This window comes from Benincasa hispida, chromosome 9, assembly GCF_009727055.1.
Source record: "Benincasa hispida cultivar B227 chromosome 9, ASM972705v1, whole genome shotgun sequence".
Lineage (NCBI taxonomy): Eukaryota > Viridiplantae > Streptophyta > Magnoliopsida > Cucurbitales > Cucurbitaceae > Benincasa > Benincasa hispida.
The window spans coordinates 44,662,016-44,674,181 of record NC_052357.1 but is presented as its reverse complement, the minus strand read 5'-3'; the positions used below and the strand labels follow the sequence as shown (position 1 = coordinate 44,674,181).

The 12,166-nt window shown below is 36.6% G+C and overlaps 1 protein-coding gene across 1 annotated transcript; it reads right to left on the bottom strand.

Annotated features, from left to right (window-relative positions):
• Nucleotides 1–3,532: 3,532 nt before the first annotated feature.
• LOC120084611 (probable tetraacyldisaccharide 4'-kinase, mitochondrial) lies at nt 3,533–7,209 on the bottom strand. Its single transcript, XM_039040417.1, has 8 exons — nt 6,955–7,209; nt 6,434–6,557; nt 5,904–6,134; nt 5,528–5,677; nt 5,185–5,394; nt 4,952–5,011; nt 4,693–4,773; nt 3,533–3,968 (listed from the first exon to the last, which is right to left on the bottom strand). The coding sequence occupies exons 1-8, from the start codon at nt 7,125–7,127 to the stop codon at nt 3,768–3,770; spliced, it is 1,230 nt and encodes a 409-aa protein (XP_038896345.1). The 5' UTR covers nt 7,128–7,209; the 3' UTR covers nt 3,533–3,767.
• Nucleotides 7,210–12,166: the final 4,957 nt, after the last annotated feature.

The following is a 12,166-nucleotide window of genomic DNA, read 5'->3' as shown; positions in this document are numbered from 1 at the left end:
TTCCCTTGGGAGATGCCTAGCCCGAGCTTGACGTTGATGCATTATCCTTATGTCAGTTTAGGTAAGTCATTAGAAGAGTTGGTTTTGGAGATTTCTAACTACTCTTATGAGTTTTCTTAAGAAATCCATAGGCAACAAAAATCCTTGTTGCAACCATCCTCTGATCATACTGAGTTGAGCAGTGAGTTAACCAACATCGACCATCATGTTAAGCAGCTGGTTCTTCAGACTTCAGGTCAAGGTAAGACATTGGAATCTCTAATGTGTGAACTTGCTAACGATTTTTCTCAGTGTGAGCAGAAGTCTATTGAGTCTCACCTGGAGACTCAAGCCCCCATGCTAGTTGAGATGGATCCTTTTTCTCAACTTGCACATTTCATGCCCCCACTGGAGAGACATTCTGAGCTTCCCATCGTCTGTGGCACTGAGGTCGACCTTATTGAGGAATTCTCTTAGATGAGTGATGATGAAGATGTTTATCCCCCACCATACCAAAAACAAGTCTGTGAGGTTGAGTATGAACACGAGCTTCATTTTGAGGAGCCTCAGATGAGAGAGTTAGAGGCTACCAAAGCCTTGTCCTATTCTTCTCTCCTGTATTTCTTTTATCTTTGAATATTGTTCATCTTTCCTTCACGAGTCTGAGTCTTTACTCTTTGAAGAGTCAGTCCTTGAGTCTTTTGTTTTATTTCCTATTTATTTATTATTAATCTAAAAAATAAAAAAGATCTGTTTGGTGCCTTTCAAATGTAGGAGCTTTGTTGGGCTTTGAGGGCTTTATCGACTCAAGAAAGAAAGGCCCAAAGAAACACGAAAATTTTTACGTACCTTGACAGGCCGAATACAGCCAAGCAAGCGACCTTAAAAATTGCGCTACCTGGAGGCAACGAGGAGTTTAATTTTTTATTTTTTTCATTTTCATTTTCTTTTCCTTTTTTAGTACATTAGCTTGTTTTTTTAAAATAAATAATTGAGAGAATTTTGAATCTCTTTCTTTGTAGATAATATTAAAAAGAAAAGAAAAGAAGTACTGCAAGCTCAATCTAAGCACCCGTCCAAAAATCAGGGGCGTTTTTATGTTCTCTCCTTTCTATTTTGTCCTTGTACTTTTCTTTATTCTATAACATCAAGGACAATGTTTGCTCTTAAAGTTGGGGGTGTTGGGTGTGATGCATGCTCACTATCGTTTTGCTTAAATTCTATCTAGTTTTTGAATCATGCTAAAAAAAATTTATTCGTGAAGATATATGCATATCTGGAACCCTTGAGCATCCAAGCTCGAGTTTGCCATTTTGATAGATTTTGTAGAATCTGATTTTTTTTTTTTAATCTTGATGCTCTTTTATACTCTTGATTCTTGATGATATGATTTAAAAAAAAAGAAAGTTTTTGTGACTCTGAAATTTACATTTTTGTTTAAATGTTTGAATGAAACACATAAAACAAAATCAATTCATTTTGTTTTTGCTCAATCATTCTTTCTTGTCAATGAAAAGTTGACGACGCACTCCTTTAGGTGTATGCTTTTGAGACCTTAGATACAAAATTTTTCATACAAGATTTTGACATTTAGAAAATATTTCTGGTCAATCTCATGAAAAAATTGAATGTCTTGTTTTGAGTTCATTTTAGAATCCTAAACTTCTAAAAAAGTTTTATCTACTTGATTTTCTTTGTCATCTCGAAAGGCCCACCTTTAGCCTTTAGAATAACCAACTAGTTTTAGAAGCAAGACTTGACAAAGTGGATAAAAAAGAGTCTAGTGTGATAAAAAAAAAGAAGAAGAAGAAGAAGAATAAGCAAAATAGTTGCTGGAAAAAAAAAGTAAGTTAAAATAAAAGTTTGCCGGAAAAGATAAAAAGTGTGTGCATGGATAGAGGTGAAAAGAGCTACCTCCACCTTGTCGAGTTAGGGCCCCGCAAGAAAAGAGTGGATACGTTCCCGACGGTTGAGTGTGAAAGCTAACTCTCTCACTAAAAAGGATGCCTTCTAAGTTTTGTGTGTATGAGTTTTAGACACCCTTGTCTTAGTATTGTCTCTTCTTTTTGTAAGTCGGTATGTCTTAGGCTGATAACCCAACTAGAGTAGGGGGAAGAGGAAATGAGAGCTAAATAAAACCTTTTCGGTGTCTTATAAAGAGAAAATTGCATTATTTCTTCCATGATTTTACTCGAAAAAGTCTTTTAAAAAATGAGTTTCAATTGATTGTTTGCAAATCTTTGACTATCTAAGTGATTGATTGGATTACTTTCTAGACTGTTGAGACTTGAGATTAGAACCAAACGATCAAGTGAATCAAATGATTGAATCAAATGAACAAAACCTTTTTGCTCAAATATATATTTTTATTTTTTCTTGCTTGGGACGATCAAGAGTTAAGTTGGGGGTGTTTGATAGCTCTAAAAAAGAGCTAGTTTTATATCCTTAACTCTACCATATTTGTATAATTCTTATGCATAAAATATTCACTTTATAGGTAAATTCATCCCACAGGTCAAAGATGTCATTTATGTGAAAAATGAGCTAAATTGGTGTCAAAATGGAGTTTAGAATCAATAAAATTGAAGAAGTTGCGAAAATTATCAAAATGCCACTCAATAGAGCACATATGGCAACGCAAGCAATGTCACAACCCTCGCTCAATGTTGGCACGCGACGTTTAAAGGCAGTAGCATTGGATATAGGGCATCGTCAGTACGAATTTTGACAAAAATTTCAGAATTCGCGCGCGCGCCTCATTGAAACCAAGCGTCACACCAACGCCGCACCTCTACCCAAACGCTCGAGATCTGAATTGCATAAGAACGTTGCAACGCTATCATTAGAGTCACAACACTGCTACCTTTGTATAAAAGCAAATTTCTGCGTTTTCACATAGGAGATCAGAACACTCAATTTTCTCTCAATTTTCTTAGCTTTTTGCACTTTTTCTTTCATTCTTTTCTTACCTTTGATGCATCCATGCTATTCCTTGATCAAATCTTGATGGAGATGCTACATTAAGGTAAGTTATCTAGTTTAGTTTAGGTAGATTCTTAATTTTCTTGGTATGAGGATGAATCTTTTATAATTTCTCATGTAATTTCTTGATTTCTGTAATAAACTCTTGCTGAAATTGATTCTTGAATGTGAAATAACCTCTATGCATTGGATTTAAGAATTTTTGGCCAACTTTCTTTTATTCAATGAATGCTAGAACAATGACTATTGAACTATGCTTACTATGACCTTAAATTACTAAAGGTGGTGGTGGTGGTTGTCGCCGTCGTTATAATTTACATATTTGGTTGGAAAGTAAACAAAAGGTCTTCAAAGATAAAATAGAAATCTTTTTATGGTTTTTATGATTATTAATATTATTTTAGATCAACAATACTCGCAAACCTATGACCTCTTTGGCAATGACTCGATAGTATATGTCTTAATCAATTGAGCTAAATTCCGATTGACTCTGATTATTTACATATTATTGACTCTGGTTGAAGCGCTTATGCACATCTATGTGAATATATGATTTATTATAATAGTTATGAAAAGAAAATACAACTTGGATCATAGATTAAGTTTGAAATTTAACAAAAGAAAGTAGAATGCAATTTACTTCCACACCTCATCCAACTATTGTACAAAAATTCGAGTAAAAAGGGGGTGTGTTCACCTATGAGATCTTGAAATAAATCATATTCGTCTGAAAGAAAACAAAAACTGCACATGATTTTGCTCAACACATTATAAACATCTAGCATGAACATCACTACATAGATGGTCTAAGATCTAACCTCAACTGCAGATTTGAGCTCAGGATACCCCATTAAAGAAGAGAGTTTTACTCCTATCGTCGACTCAAACAGCTTCTTGAAGCTATCTTCACTGCAACCTTTGCTGCGCATGATTTGGAGTTGAGAACGGAGAGCAAAAACACGGTACGGATGCAAGCACTTGAATATCATAGGATCCCGATCATAATCCTGAGAAAATAAATTTTGAAACAAGTTTCACTCTAGCCAAAGGCCAATCCCGGGAGACAACAAGGGTTTTGACTTCTAAGATTAGATATGGATTTCAAAGGGCTCCAACCAAAACCTTGAGAGAGATCTCTAAACACAAGTCCCCGTTACAAGGGCGTACTGTATAAATATTTAACCATTTTTCCAATTTTATATCTGTAGATTATGTGAACATCATCAGAAAAAATTAGGTCTCGTTTGGAAACCATTTGGTTTTAAGTTTTTTGTTTTGAAAATTAAACCTATAAATACTTTTTAAACCTCTAAATTTTTTGTTTTGTCATCTACTTTTTAACAATGTTTTTAAAAACCAAGTCAAGTTTTGAAAACTAAGAAAAGTAGTTTTTAAAAACTTATTTTTGTTTTTGGAATTTGGTTAAGAATTCAATTCTTTTACTTAAAAAAGATATAAAGCATGGTAAGAAATTGAGAAGAATTAGGCTTAATTTTTAAAAACTAAATGGTTATCAAGGGGCGTAATTTTGCAGCCAGGGAATGAAACTAGCGGCAAGACAGACATGCATCACACTCATGTACCAATTCTTTATTTATTTGTAACAACTTTTATTAAAAAAATAGATTTATAGAGTAATTATAAAAGGTCTTCAAAAAGAGGGAAGCATGAGATATAACCAGGGAAATCATGCACCAAATTAGGAAGGTATACGCATCGTTGTGTACTCACCTTTTCCGTAACAACAATGACTGGCTTGGAAGCAAATTTCTCCTCCAATTTCTCAAGCTTTATTTTGACCAGTGCAATATCCTACATGATTTGGAAATAGACAGTTAGCCCAAGCTGGAAATATAATGGCACTAACCAGTTTGGAAACTCAATGTTTCTGATATGTAGAGTAGAAGCTAGATGGTTTGTGGAAATACACGTGTACAATGTTTTCGAGTGTGTACGAGACCTGACAGACTCACAGTAGAAGAGTAATTACCCTATCTTGAAAGACGTGATGATCACTGAAGTCGAGTCGATCAACATGATATGCTCCTATCTGTAGCAAATGATTTTCCAATTACAAATGAAAACATTAGTGTACAAAATGGATAAGATTACGGCAATGCTGTTGTAAACACCAGAAAGCATCGACCAAAATACTGTCTTCTTGAAGCGTGGCTGTAAGTAATGAGAATGAGAAGATGGGGATGAAAAGGATCGTTATGTTACCTTTTGCATTGTCTGCACAAAAGCATCAGCAGAGCCAATGGCAGAAACGCATAATACTACACTCTTAGAAAATGTTCCCAACGATATTATGGAGTTGATATTTGTCACTTCAAAGAAGAATGAGGGACACATTTCAGTAAACACCACGGTAAGTGAATCCTTAACTTTCCGCAACATTATCACAATATCTTCAATATTTTGTGCCGAAACCTGTGATTTCAAGGATAAATTTTAAGTTTGCAGACTATATAGCGAGTAATTAGGTCTTACAGAAGAAGCTGCTAGCAGTCAAATGTGTGATCATTATTTTGCAGAAAGAACAGGTCTGATCCACATTCTTTACCAGATTAGCATGATGAACAACGGCAACGTCCGCCCTCTTGAGTGCAGCTAATGGTTCTCTCAAAGGTCCAAGTGGTAACAATTGCCCATTTCCCAACAATGTTATCCCATTGAACATAACAATCTCCAAGTCATGGTGCAAACTCCAGTGCTAAGTTCCATGAAAATATTAAGCTATCACAGTCAACAATCTGTAGCAAAAAGTCACTTTAAAAAAATCTCAACAATAAAACCTAGTAAAGAAACAAAATCCGTCTTACAAGCGCGTGATAACCTCTTCATACCACTAATTCTATCGGTCACCATTTCTACGAAGCTCATGCAATAGGTCCCACAGTAAAAGTATCATTAACAATTAGGAGTCAGAAATGATGTACCTGCATTCCATCATCAAGGATAACAGCACCAATTTTTTCAGACTTAGGAGGATTTCCCACTTGTTCTAGGCAATGTTTCTCAACCAACGTGCTACTTTGAGATTCAATATAACCATATTTGTTAAAATACCAAGCAGCAGTAGCTCTCCTATCTGCTCCAATACCTACTTTAACGGAACTCCCAGCAAGATGCCTCCCAAGCATTTTAGCTTCATCTCCACCAGCATAGCCCTGGCAGGAAATCAACCCAGAAGAATCACATAATTAAAGCTATGGACAATTATCAAACAAATGGTTCTTGAAGCACAACCAAAACTAAGTTGGCTGCTTGATTCACTACATCCACACTAGAAGTCGCTGATCGTTATGTAAAATAGGACACTCACTCAAGATCTCGGGTCAGATTACCCCCCAAAAAGAATCTCCTATTGATGTAAATTAAAAGAGAACCACTACTAGTTAAGCATCAAAAATTGAATTGTGAAATGTGGAAATGAAAACGTACTTCAGTTATCTTCAAATTCAGTTACCCTATTAAGAATTAGAGGTGAAATCCCAGAGCCCGCAAGCCATAAGGCAATGAACTCGACCATTGGTGTTTTACCATTGCCTCCCCAAGTCAAATTCCCAACACTAATAACTGGCACTGGCAACCTTCATATCAACATACAGAAAATAAATGTCAATTCCAAACGATGACAATACAAGAAACATCAATATATCTCTGGCCATTGCAGTTCAATAACTGAAATAATATTTAATCTAGTGCATCAATCTCGAGCTTCCCTTAACCATTATGGAGTAAAATCACGCAAAAAATAAAAAATAAAAAAACTATCTAGAGCTGAAGTAACTCAATCATGCTCCCTAATTTTCAAAAACCTTTCAATGCCACCAAGAAATCCAACAGAAAACAACATCCAAACTAGGAATTGGCAGTATAGTCAGCCAAATTTGCTGACTACGATCGAGAAAGTCCTACTCCTAACGTCGGACAGTAATAAGAATAACGAGTGATGATCAAACAGTCAAAAAAAGATTCTACTCTTACCGATGCTTGCGAAATATGCCGTAGAGGTAGAAATGGTGACGAAGGGACAGACCGAACTTGTAGAGAGAAGACGCCAGGTAGAGGAAGGGGATGAAAGAGCGTTGCAGAGAAGAGAGGTTAGCGTGGTCGCTGGTGTAGGCGATTTTGATCACTGACTTCTTCAGGTTCTCCATGGATGGATGAAGACGAAGAAGCAACTGAAAGAGAGAGAAAGTGGGAATTGAGAAAATTGTATTTTGAGGTCTAAAATGATAAATGCCCCACTTTTTAAAACCATTGCTAATTGACCTTCTGTTCATGTTATGTAGATGTGAAATTATCGATCTGTCCTTCCTTTAAATTCTTTTATTCTTCACTCTTCTTCCCGGATGAATGGTGAAATTATCAATCAGCCCTTCCTTCAAATTCTTTTATTATTCTCTCTTCTTCTCGAACGAGTTTCTTCTTTTCTTCTCTTCTTCTTCCTCTTCTTTTCCTTGAGTGACCTTTTTTTCTCTCTTTTTCTTTTCTTCTTCTTCCTCTTCTCTGGCAAGCAACTTTGCCGAAACTTTTTCTTCTTTTTTTCTCTTTCCTTATTCTTCTTCTTCGATGTGACCAACTTCGGCGAAAAATCACACACCAACTTCAATTGTGAGAGGAGAGTGATCTCTAAGTGAGAAAAAAAAAAGAACGAGAGTGAGAGAGAGAAGTGATTTGTGAGTAAGGAAAGGAAGAGAGAGCGAGAGTAAAAGCGCGAGAGAGAGATGAAGGTGATTTGTGAGTAAGAAAAGGAAGAGAGAGCAAGAGAGTGAGATCGAGGAGCTTTTCTGTGTGCGCAAATTTATTTTGGTAATTTTAGTTGAATGTGACGTCAGCAATATCTTTTTTTTTTATAAAAAAAATAGGTCATTTGTCATTTTGGGCCCAAAGTTTTTATTATATGTACAATGTTCCCATGGAAATTTTGGTTTAATGGTCATGAGACCACGCAAACCAAGTGAAGGCCCACCACACCAACTGGGCCTACTTTGGTCCTAGTCTTGCTTGCCAACTCGATTGAACCAAACCAATTTTTGATTGATTTAGTTTGGTACATGTATTCATTTGTGTTATGGACAACGGACCTTCAGATAGTGGCATAAGTCTTCATGCTTTGCTTTTGGTTTCAAACAAAAGGTCTCGTATGATTGAAGATAGTTGTTCTCCCTTAAAGTTATAAACTCATGATCAATTTCCTTATCTAGTCAATGTGGACTTTGATCACATTCTGAACAGTCTAGGTTCTTATTCGAGAGAGTTATGAAGCCTCAAAATTATAAATGCATGTGTGTTGGGGTGCAAGGTTTTGATTTTTGGAGCTTGTGCGTGGGGTGGATGATACTAAAGTCTAGGTTTGGGTAATTTATATCTTTTTTCCTGTTATTGGTGGGTTTTTTTTAAGCCTATAACCTCTAGTGTATCATGTATAATTTTTATGATAATTTTGAATGAACATTGAATTGATGGTTTTAAAATGGAATTTATATAACTATGTATTTTGTACCCCTATTTGTATTTCTTTACTTCATTTATTTTCATGCCAATAATATAGAAATACCAATAATTTAGCTTTTGATAACAAAGTAACAAGGTTTTAAAATTTACAAGCAGTCGGTAGACGACTGTTGTCGACGGTCACTAGAGACACTAATAAGAGGTAGGAGATGAAAGGAGATTTTTTGCAATCCCATGACATTCATAATATATATAAATATATATATATATCTTCCCAAATCCATGGGTTTGGATTATTAATCCCAAGAATTTTATTCTAATTGTCCAAACATATGCTTGGCTTCAAAAGCGAAATCTCCTAATTCCAAACTCGTGGGCCAAACAATCTTAAGGTATAAAGGAGATGGAATGCGCATTTCCACGTTCTGTTTACAGGTGTCTTATCTAATTTTAAAAAGTGTATGGGTTAAGCATCATGATAATGTGTAGAAATACAAGTTATTTATGCCTTTTTCTTGGAATATAAGATAACGAGAAGGAAGAAAATGAGTCAATCATGAGTGAATTTATGTGAAAAAATCAAAGTTGCGTTATGGAACTTAACACACACCCGCTGACTGCATTTCATGGGAAAAGTGCACCAAAGCTTGTATTTTTCAGGAAAACTCAGGAACATCGCATGCGCTGATCCATTAAGAAGTATGCAATGGACGCATGCCTCAAGATTTGTGAAATCATATCAACTGATACTCTGACAAATTTCCTAACCATTAACCATGATGCAGCGCTAACATTCCTACTTGCCTTGACGAATGATAATAACCAATAAGAGCGAGGATCCCAATGCAAAATAGCACAAGGCTATATAAATAGAGCATCAGTGCTAGAAGAAAAATAGAGAGCCGAAGGTCGAGAGTTACAGAGAACATTCCACTTTCACTTTCCACCCCATTTCATCATCGAAGGATCACCGATTCTAAGAGGGCTTTCACCACTTCATTTACTACATCAAAGCGAACAGTTTTTACCATTATCTATTGTTATCAAGAGATTGATTTCAACCGCAAATCCATTTCATTTTTCTACTATTAATGTGTTGTAATACTTGCTTAACTACAACGTTGGACAACTTGTATTTGAATTCTTCTACTATCTTAATATCATCATCATGTTCATCTCTATCTCATTTCACATTTGTTCATTTGCCATTACCTTCCCCATGAATCACTAAACTCCATAGGGCAAGGGGGGAAGTCACTCTCATGATTTAAATCAAGTTTCAATGTTCTATCATGTTCACTCAACATATTTTGAAGTTACACTTGCCTGTGAAAGCAGAGACAAGTAACACAACCAACGTCTCGAGAGAGAAATGGTAGTAGAACCTGTTAAGCGAAGCAAGAAGTATTTCTAGAGATAGAAACAACCTTGCATTCTCAGTACTCCCTCTTATGCATCATAGAAATATGACCAGTGGAGACAATCACTGAGAGGAGTGTGCCAATCAGAAGTATGAACCATGATAATATCTTCAATAAGATTTATTGAGCCAGTAGTCACCTTCCCTCGAGCCCTTTCATATCCATATCTTTTCCTCGTTTAGTCTACGACATCACATATTTACTCATTTGTGACTCTTATCAGGCTTTTGTTTACTTAGAATTTCCTTATCGCATTATATTTTAGCTTTAACATAAACAAATCGCATCTTTTAATTCCCTCGCATGGATCTTTGTTATTCAGCACAATCACTTCAAATCTCTGTGTTCAACCTTAGGTTATCCTAAGACACTCGTGATCAGGTTTCACTTGGCCGGTGAACAAGAAAACTTGTGATTGGTGTATGTTCATTAAGTTTAATCGCATAGCAATTTTGAGCTACGAAATCATCACATCTTTTATTCACAACAAGTTGATGGCACCGTTGTCGGGGATTTGAAAAATCGATTGAGTGTTGAATTTGTTTTTGTGAATTTGTGCAGGCACTTTCTCTTGGGAGTACTGCAGGTTTAGGTGATAAGCTGCATACGATACATGAAGACGGGAATAGACCTAGAGTTCAAGATTGACCCTGAGATAGAAAGAAATTTTCATCGCAGAGCAAGACATAATCGCAATAAACGTAGAAGAAATATGGCCAATAAAAACAACGATCAAAACAATCAGGCAGGAATGAACGGAGGGTTTGGTTGACAACAACAGGATCCTATTTTCCTTGCTGCAAATCGCAATATTCTGATGAGAAATTATGCAACACTAAACCTATATGACTTCTCACTTGGAATTGCAAGGCCAACAGTTAAAAACACAAGGTTTGAAACTAAGCCAGTAATGTTGCAGATGATCCAGAATGCTGGCCAGTTTGGAGGAATGCAGGGTGAGGACCTACACGCCCATCTCACAAGCTTCATGGAGATGTGCAATACGTTCTCAATCCCAGGAATAACGTCGAAATGGATTCGGCTATGTCCATTTCCTCACACTCTTCAAGACGAGGCAAAAAAGTGGGCCCATTCGCTGGAACCCAATGAGATAGTGTCGTGGGACTAGTTGATTGAACGGTTCATGAAGAATTTTTTTCCCCTGCTATTAATGCAAGGAAATAGTGGGAAGCATTGAACTTTGAGCAAGCGGATAATCAAACCCTGAGTATTGCGAGGGTGAGGTTTCGACGCTTGGTCAAGAACTATCTACATACTGGTATCCCCGATTACGTTCTTATCGAGACATTCTATAATGGGTTAAACAGAGCAACTTAGGCGGCGTAGACGCATCTGCAGCAGAAGGCTTCATCGACAAAACCTATACTGAAGCAAATGTGATATTAGACCGAATCTCAAGAAACATTGATAACTGGGTAGATAACGACTATGGAGGCCGGAATGTTGAGAAGAGAAAGATGGGGGGCACAATTATCCCAATAGATACCGTAAGTTCATTAGCTGCGCAAATGGCCGTAGTCACTTCCCTCCTTCAAACCATGGCAATAAATCAGGGTGCATTAAATAGAAATGTCGCACAAGTAAATACAATGATGCAAGCTACTGCAGTCACAGTCAGTTGTGTCTAATGCGGAGAACCCCATTCAGCTAACATTTGCCCACAAAACCAGCAATCTGTATTTTCGATCCATACCAACCCATTTAGTTATACATATAATCCTGGTTGGAGAAATCACCCTAATTTTGGATGGGGTGGTAACGCAGATCAGAAAGGGCTGAAGAACTCTCACCAAAATCATCAAGCACATAAAAGAAACCCTTCCATATTTCATCTATCGCCGTAAGGCCACCAGAAACACAAAAAACCGACATTCGTACAATCACAATCACAATCAAGCATCTAGTTCTAACACTTCATCATCACTAGAATCTCTCTTGAAAGAATATATCCAAAAAAATAACGCATTAATTTAGTCGTAAGCTTCGTCTATCAGAAATCTAGAAGTCCAAGTCGGATAGTTGGCTAGTGACTTAAAGAATAGGAAGCCAGGATCCTTACCAAGCAATTTAGAGGCCCTTCATGAGAACAGGAAGGAGCAATGTTAAGCAGTGACATTGCGTAGGGGAAGGACAACTACTCCACAACTACAACACCTACCACAACTATTGAATCAACCCATCAAAGTAACTACCTCTCTCACTACAGAAGAGACTAATACCATCACTTTAATTAATCCTCTATCGTCAACACCAAAACCATATCCGAAGAAAGAATCAACGCATATGAAATCTGCTTT